This window comes from Onychostruthus taczanowskii, unplaced genomic scaffold (assembly GCF_017590055.1).
Source record: "Onychostruthus taczanowskii isolate IOZ18803 unplaced genomic scaffold, ASM1759005v1 scaffold205, whole genome shotgun sequence".
NCBI classification, from domain to species: Eukaryota; Metazoa; Chordata; class Aves; order Passeriformes; family Passeridae; genus Onychostruthus; species Onychostruthus taczanowskii.
In genome coordinates, this window is record NW_024499296.1 from 381706 (window position 1) to 390447 (window position 8742).

The 8742-nt window shown below is 42.9% G+C and overlaps 1 protein-coding gene across 3 annotated transcripts in view; it reads right to left on the bottom strand.

Annotated features, from left to right (window-relative positions):
* PRR16 (proline rich 16) overlaps nt 1-7318 on the bottom strand; it is a 134652-nt gene extending 127334 nt beyond the window's left edge. For all 3 annotated transcript variants that reach the window (XR_005952602.1, XR_005952603.1, XM_041403857.1), the window contains exon 1: nt 7077-7318. Coding sequence is in view for 1 of the 3 variants with exons in the window: in XM_041403857.1 (XP_041259791.1) it covers nt 7077-7238 (162 nt within the window). In the remaining 2 variants the exon portion in view is untranslated. The remainder of the gene's footprint in view (nt 1-7076) is intronic.
* Between the last annotated feature and the right edge of the window lie 1424 nt (nt 7319-8742).

An 8742-nucleotide genomic window follows, 5' to 3' on the forward strand; every position in this document is an offset into this window, starting at 1 on the left:
AAACAACGGATGGGTTCGTTAACCTTTCAAGACGCATGAACACACTACGTCTTGCTGCAGAAGCAACAACTGATGGTACTACTGCTGTTCAGAGGCAATTGCTCCTCACTGCCTCCCATCAGCTGTACTGCAACAATTCCAAACTAAAAGCCCTGTCATGCCACTCATCCAACACACACAACCTGACAGAGGGAAGCTGTAGTGAGAGATCTGCTGGAGGATTTTGTCAGCCTTTCCACAGGGTCTGCTTTTCTTCTTCCCCTGGGTACAATAATAAATGGCATTTTGAAGCACTGCAGGTCACAGCACCAAGAATGACCAGTCAATTTTGTGTAGAGATGGACAGGAGCTGTAATTAGGAGGTATGTATAGGCTGTAGTCCTTTATCACACATTCATACCTAAATAAGACGTAGCATTTTTCTCATCAAGAAAACAATATACATTAACTGCAACTTGTTGTTTCCATTCAAAACAAACAAACAAACAAACAAACAAAAAGCCCAATTACTACTAAAGAAAAATAAAACCCTGTCTACAAATAGGTAACTAGGTTAGAGGTAATCTGCATGGCTGTCAGACACAGGCTGTGTGGGAAAGAAAGCAGTCCATTTGCAAATTAGACCCTTTTACTCTCTCTGTCTCACAGCAGCAACCTCTGCTGAAGCAGGGAAAAGGGAGAGCAACCTTCACAAGATACACATGAGCTACCCTGTGAGGTTATTGAACATTTAGCTTTTTGCTAAAAAAAGAACTAAATGTTTTTTCTTAAGTACAACATTAAGAAAAGACTATGAGCCATCAATATTTTGCAACCCTAAAAGGAATGAAAATTGGAAGAGAGTAGTGATGCTCACTCACAAAGGTATTTTGGAAGAGGCACTGTGGGAAACCACTCTAAACTCAGGGACAACATCTGCACCTCTCCCACAGTTCTCCCAAGAGTGATACTAATTAGTTGTACACACAACACATGTGTACAACATATGCAGTAATTTGTCTGGAATTCTTTTACTGGAAGTAGGAGAGGTATTCCAGAACTTTGTCCAAGGTGAGTAATCTGAATAGAAACATTGCATCATTGCCAGAAGAAAAACGTCAAAAATCTTCAAAGCTTCAATGATGCTGTTCAACCAAATCACTGATGTTGCATAATGCACTCGTAGCAGCAACTAAATTCTCTAAATTTTGAATTTAAATAAAAATTAAGCAACATTTCCATCATTCAAACTTAGCTTTCTTCCTTCCAAAGTCAATGGAAAAAATTGCAACAGACTGCAACAGACTGAAGTTTGTGCCTCACTATTTCTGTTTTCTGTATCGCGGTCAGCAGTGCATGGACTGTGTGAAACTCAAATTATACGAAAACATACATATTTCCACTGTGCTACTGTTTTTATCTGAAAACTGAATTTATATATGCTCTATTTAGCTCCTGACTGCACAATACACATTGCTATCAAGAGCTCAGTATTACATATAAGGAATGAAGTAGCTGACATGAGTTTAAACATAAAATAGGTAGCACAAATTAGCAGTGTGCTTCCCTTTGTCAAGTATCTTGATATCAATAAGCAACTCCCTATAGGTATTCTTTTCATGGGGTTACACAATGCAATTACTGACTCTTGGTAGACATGGTTACAAATCAAGATGCGGAGCAACCTCACCCTGTCATGCATCAGCATATAAATGTTTCTGACCACCCTAATACATGGGGTTTTTCCAGGTTCACAGCTACCTTTTAGCTCCATTAGTTTAATTGAGACTACTAGTGTAAGAGTTTTATCTTAGTTCATTGCAGGTTTTATTGTCTATAACTGTATAAATGCTTCACCGAACACAAGAAATAAATGGCAAGAAAAAATACAATACAGTTATCTGCAATGACTATTTATGGCCCTCTTTGGACCCCTGGGCATATCACAATAAAGTTGCTGTGCTGTGCTTCTCTTACATAATGAATCATCTTTTGCAGTCAAACATCCAGGTACAGTACCTGACTGTATCAGGCACAAAGGAATATGTGCAATAATACAGCAGAAAAAAAAAATCTGTTAATGGAGAGATTAGCAAGTTTTGGAATGGCAACTGCCTTTATTCATGCAACACTTTGACCCTGGTACATGAAATGGATCCTAATCACAGCCACAGCAAAAAAAATTACAAAAATGCTTCAGTCCCTCACACACCTTACTGACCAGGATCTGCATGTACAGACAGTGTACGCACGGAAGAAAAGACTCCAGAAGGAACACTGTTAAGAGGGCCTGCATCCCTCATCCAGGTATAAGTAGGGCATCTGCATTTAATTGGATCTCTAACTGTAGGAACACATATGCACAAAAAGCTCCAACTGCCACTACCTAGCAAAAAAGAGTGGCAGGTCCTTGACATCTGAACAGAATCCAAAGAGGCAAGAATCAGGAGAAGAAGGAATGGATTAAAATGTTTTGCTATTTTTCTACCTATCCTTATGTTTCTATATTGTATTTCCCACACCTATGCTGTAATAATTCCCTGCCTCATCTTCATACAGCAATAGGAACCCAAAACATTTTTATATTGGTGCTTGCACTGCCTGCACATTAGAGATACTCATACGTGATTGAGTATCGCTGCTCCAGTCCTCTTGGTGGACCTGACACCTCCTAGTTTCTGGTTTAACAGGCAAGAACTTGAAGTACCTTCTGCCATCTGGATAGTTACCAGAACACAAAACCAGAAATAGAATGGAAAAAACTGGTGGCTGAAATTGTAATACACTTCTGCAGTCCTGATCCAGAAATCAAAACCACAGAACACATGGCCACCCTTCACTTAAGAGAGCGATGAGTGGCCTGCTTATGGAATCAGGTCATTTATCCTATAACGAACTTTGTTTTGGGGGAGGGGGTTGGTATCTGCTAGCCTCATCATCACTTAGAACACATTTATTAAGTAATGCCCAAATTATACAGATCATACCTTTACAGAAAATAAACACATCAGTTAGATGACAGAAGATTACATACTCATTCTGTCAGCAAGACATTTTCACAGGATTTAAAGCAGAGGAGGTAGATTCAAATGACTGGAAATTCACTGATGTACAAGCAGTGCCTGTGAGGGCTTCTGTTTCCCCTGCACCTCCATTTTGGAGTATTCTAAACACTGGCAATAGCTACACAGCTGCTTCCTTTCGATAAAAGGTTGGAGCATATTTAGCCAATTAAAAGCTATGCAAATGTCTCACACATAACTTCCAGGAATTTGTTCTGCAAGATGAATTTTTATTATTACAAAAAGTATTTATCAAATTATTTAGTTAAGTATTTCCTTCATGAAAACAAGCACAAGACTACAGAAATGTGCAACATTACCATAAAATGTGAATTCAAGGAAGGTTTAAAAATTATATTATCATTATAAGGTTATATAAATCTCTGTGTCCTGCTGTCCACAGGTGTACATGTACATCCCCTACAATCCCTTCTGAAGTAATCAGAGGACTACATCATGCATTTTACAATAGTTTAATTAGCACACATCTTTTGATTTCCAACAGTACATTACTTAGGTACCAGACAGATAAGTAGTTACAAAAAAAGACTTAATAATAACCATCTTTCTATACAAACTCCAGTGAAAAAGGTCTTTTATTCAATCCTCTGGAGGAGAACCAAAATTTAAGGCTCCACCAACATAATTTTGAAATAGTCTGGACTAAAGGAATAGAAAGTGTTACTCAATCCTCTGGCACCCCTTTGATTTTTCTTTTGAATATTCATCAAATAGCAGCAACTTAAACCATTTCAAATCCATTTCTCAATGCAAAAACCACATCCCGTTGTTGCTACACACCCACGCAAGGAGACAAAAGGGTCCATCCAAGCCTCTCCTAAATTAACAGCACTCTAGAGAAGGCTAGCCATACACCAGCTCAGACTCTGGACTCAGCACTGCTCCATCCAGTCACCCCCCTGCTCTACCCTTAATCTTCTGTCGTTACCTTAACCTAATCAGACCAGAACAATAAATAAGGGGGAGAGAGGGAAGGAAGAAAGGGATGTTTCACTTCTGAGACATAGTATAACTGTTAAAATGTATGTGTTTTAATCTGCATGATTTAGTCACATGCTTCTAGAGAACATTTATAAACTTCATGGTTTGCCCACCTGTGTTTAACACGCCATCCTCTATTCACCCCTCAATCTCCTCTTTTTAAAAGCAAAAAAAAAATGCTCAAGAACCAATCAGAAAAAGGTTCAGAACAAAGGGCAGATGCAAATATATTAATGTAAGTAAAGCATAACAAGCTAAATGTAGCAACACATGCAAGTGCTGTACAGCAATGTTACTTACTGCTACAGAGCAGTTCATTTTGAAGAAACAAAATGGTGTTTCATTTTGACAGTACTTTGACTATGAATCTTAAAAAAGAAGACTGAAAGGTAGTCATGAAGTCTATCACAATAATTAAGTGCTCCATTAAGAATAATCATAATTTATATTTAAGGGTAACAAATATGTAGGGATGAAAAGAAAATAAAGTGTCTTAAAAATTATGTAAATCACAAAAAAAAATTACAGTACCATTTTATATTCTATACTACAACTAAATAAATATTACTTGAACTACACAAAAAAAGGGCTCAAAAACCTTCATGCCCTACCACTGCAGCAGAATGAAAACTTTTAAAATAGTAATAAAAAAATGAAACCCTGTTTCTAGTACACAATATTACTCATTAAAAAAAAAAAAAGTAACAGAAAAGGTTGCAGCTCAACAGCTGGGTTGCAGCAAACACCCTGAGGGGAAAAAAAAAATGGCAGCAACATTTCCAGAAATACAGAATTTGCAGTGAAAATGGAAAGTGTGAACTTACATCCTCTATTTCATCATTTTGACTGGTCCTACAGTAGGGAACCTAAATGAAGCAGTCATATTTCTATGTGTAATACACCTAAACTGACTATAGACTAACTTCCTGAAAGCTTTAATGAAGAGCCTGTCATTCCTTCGTAACACCTACAACCTGTGAAAGAGACTGGTTATCAGCTTCTAATATCACCAATTAACTCACTTTTACATAAAAAATATACATTGCAGTTATGTCAAGAGTTTTTGTGCAGATACAGCCCATCTTATAAAGCCAGACAAACTAAAGGTGGCAAACTTTTGCAGACTTTCCAAAATAAGTGTCACACAAAGTGTATTTAACACATAATGATAACATCGCAATGAAGCAGATGCATATGTATGCAACTCATATTTGTTGGAGTATCAGAGCTACCATCTTTGCAAGGCATATTTGGTGAAAAGCATTACTAAAAGCCTCATGCATAGTCAGAAACAAGATTTAACTATCCTTTTTATAAAAATACCTTTATTTTCTCAAAACATGCTATTGGCAATCCTTCAACAGGTACACAGTACTTAACAGAGTTACAGCTCCATTTCTCTACAGGTTTCCCTATCAAGCAGAGGTAAATCCAGTTCTCTTTTGCAGATGCAGTCAACCAGAATGGACAAGTTTGCTTAGATAAAACATGCCCCAGTAAATGATGATATATGATCTCCACTTACAGCGATCCTGTTTGCTCACTAGAAGAAAGCTAGGACTGATTACGTGCAGGGAACGATTTACATTCATGGGACAGAACACATTACATCCTTTCCAGGTCCTGAAAATGTGCTTCTGCAGCAACAGAAGCCAGTTTACGCTATCGGTCTTAGAAACGTTTAAAGAGCTGCTCTATAAATATTATTTCCATTTCAAAATACCTCAAAAAATTACAAAGCATAGACAGCAGCACATTAAGAGAAAGAGAAATTATAGATATATTTAGAACTAAAAAAAAAAAAAAAAAAAAAAAAAAAAAAAAAGAGGAACCTGGAATTGTGGCTGAAAAAAGAGCCTAACAGCTGTGATTAGTGAGCCGTGTGTTTATACATCTTTCAACATTAAACAAAGCGCTGGGTGAATTTCAGACTGCCTCAGATGGCAAAAGACTGTTGAAAGAAACTTGTTGACAATGTTGTTAAAATAGAAAACTAATATATGATGGCAAAAAACCGAAGCTGATTATAAATGTCAAATATAGGCTTATAAATCAATACACAGAGATTCTGGACTTGAATTTTGGTGCATAATCCAACCATCTGTCGACCAGTTGTGTAGCAAAATCAAGATAACGAGGAAATCTCCAAAAGGACAGCCAAATTCTTTTCCTTCAGCTACTGCACTTCCCTGCTTACGAACATGCCGGCGGTAATCGCACTCTGCCTGCAGATTAACCTAGAGGAGACGACACTCGCCACCAGGAAGAGAGAGATTGCGAGGGCAATCTTGCCAGATAGGGCCGATAAGCAGGGCTCTCAGCTGCCGGAGAAGCAGGCTGCAGAGGCTGAAGCAGACTTGGCCGCGCCGGTGCAGCGGCGCCAAGGGCGGCGGTGCGCGGGGTCCGGGGCCGCTCAGCCCCGCGGCCGGGCAGGTGCGAGCGGGGCTGCTGCTGCTGCCGCCGCTGCTGCTGCTGCTGCTCGGGCCGAGCACAGCGCTGCACCGCGCAGCCCAAAACTTAAACTCGCTGGGGCGGCAGCGGGGTCGTTCCTGACTCCTCTCCCACCGCCGGTACGCCGGCGCGGCTCAGCCCGGAATCCGGCAGTGCTGCGGATCCCGCAGCTCCCCAGAACACCCTCGCCCAGCAGAGACCTCTCAGGAGAGGCTCCCCCCGGGGAAAATATAAACTCTGAGGGGTGCCCGGAGGTGGGAAGTGCCCGAGTAGAGCTGCCTCACATTCGTGGGGAGCACGGGCGGTCCCGGGGCGCACGGCACTCGGGACACGGGGCTCCAGCCCCTTCCGGGACGCCGGGCAGCGCGGCGATGCCCAGCCGCCCGCCCTGGGGCACGGCTGGGAGCTGCCCCGTGCCCAACCTGGACACCAGTTGCTCGACCCGCGGTGAAGAAGCAGTAAAAGGAGCCTGGGGGCGGCAGCAGAGCTCCCGGGCAAGCCGGATCCCTGCCTGCGGGCGGTGGGGCGCTTGCCCCATACGGGGCAGACGGGGGGTCCGACCGCGCAGCCTTTCGTTCTCACCTCCTTAAGTTCCTTGGCGACATCTTTCAGGTCCCCCAGGACTAATTCCAAATCCTCCACAATGATCTTGATCTGCTCTTTCACCTTGGCTTTGGAAGCTGCCGGCGGCCCCTCGGACGGCGAGGAGGAGGAGGATGCGGTCCCCTTGGACTGGGCGGACATCCTTCGGGCAGCCCGGCGCGGCCAGCGGGACACGCAGGTCAGGCGAGCGCGGCGGCCGCCGGCCGCCCGGCCCCGTCCCTCCAGCTCCCGGANATGCAGTGGCCCCGGACAGCGGGGCCAGGGGAGGAGCGCCCACCGTCCGCGCTGCTGGGGGCGGTGGAGGCCGGGCGGCTTCCTCGGGAGAGATGCTCTCCCCCCGCCTTGGCGCCCGAAGGCCCCTGGGGGCGAGAGCACTGTGCTGTGTCTCCCAGAGGGTGCGCGCCGCTGTCTCTCTCCGGAGCCCCCCGCCGTTGTCCGCGGGAGCAGGACACGTGGCACCAGGTCTGATGGGGAAAAGGTCAAAACCCGCCAAAGCAGCCCCCAAAAAGGAAACACTTCTCCTAGCTGACTCATTGAAGAAGACAACACACAGTCCCTGCTGATAAAAGTCATTATTGGAGGGGTGACACTCACACCCCTGTACTGTTAAGTGACCGATTTGGCGCGTCTGGATTGTACATGGCTTGGTTTGGACTAAGGAATGAAGCTATGGAAGGACAGTGTTGTGTAAATGTCACCAAATTGGGAAAAGGCACTTATATGTCCCTGCTCACCTGTATAAACTGCGCTGCAAAAACACAATGATCGGTAGACCCTGTTCTGGTTGTGTATCACACTGTATAGAAATTAATGAGACACATGAGCCAGAGTATCTTTCACGAATATTCTGTGAGGCTCTTTTTCTGGAGTACTGGCCAGTGCCGCGTTGAACACATCCTTCCCCTACTGCTCTTCAGAGATCGATCTGTGGAGCAAAATGAAGAGATTGTAAGATATCACTAACCTCTGGTGGTTTTCCATTTTACTGCAAAAAAGCAAAAAGGAGTTGGTTTAGGTATTTCTATCTTCCACTAGCTATGAACAGCAAAAAGAGGGCATGCAGCCAAATCCTGCTTTGAACATCACCCTGCATGGCTGCAGCTGACTTTGATGTTGTAAATGTTTCTAAGAGTTTTGGCAGCCTGAGATGTTTTAACCTAGCTAAAACAGAACAGGAAAAGCAACCTTGCCCAGAGCAGTGTGTCTGCACGTGGTAAAAATCCCAGTTGGTGAGGAACAGTTTGTCTCTGGGAAGATTGTGGGACTGGGATATGAATAGAGAGGGCCTGACAGCACCTGTTACTGCCTAGGATAAAGTGTAATTATCTTTCCACATTTTGCCACTATAAAATTTGTCATATTTGGCTGAAATTATGAATGCTGGTGGGCATGGGGTTTAATTTTTTCCCCAAGTGTCTGAAAGACCTTCAAACAATTTCAAGGAGGCCACATTGAAGAAGAGCCCCTGTCTTTCTTCTCAACTTTTCTCAAGTCAAATGGGAGATTTCTTTTTCATCTCACCAAGTGAAAGCTCTTCCAACACTGACTTTTAAAAGCATTCCCTCTGGTTATTTTTACTTAACTGTTTCTATATGAGCAACAACATCATATGATTTTTGAAGCTGGCTAAGTCAGAATTTCCAAA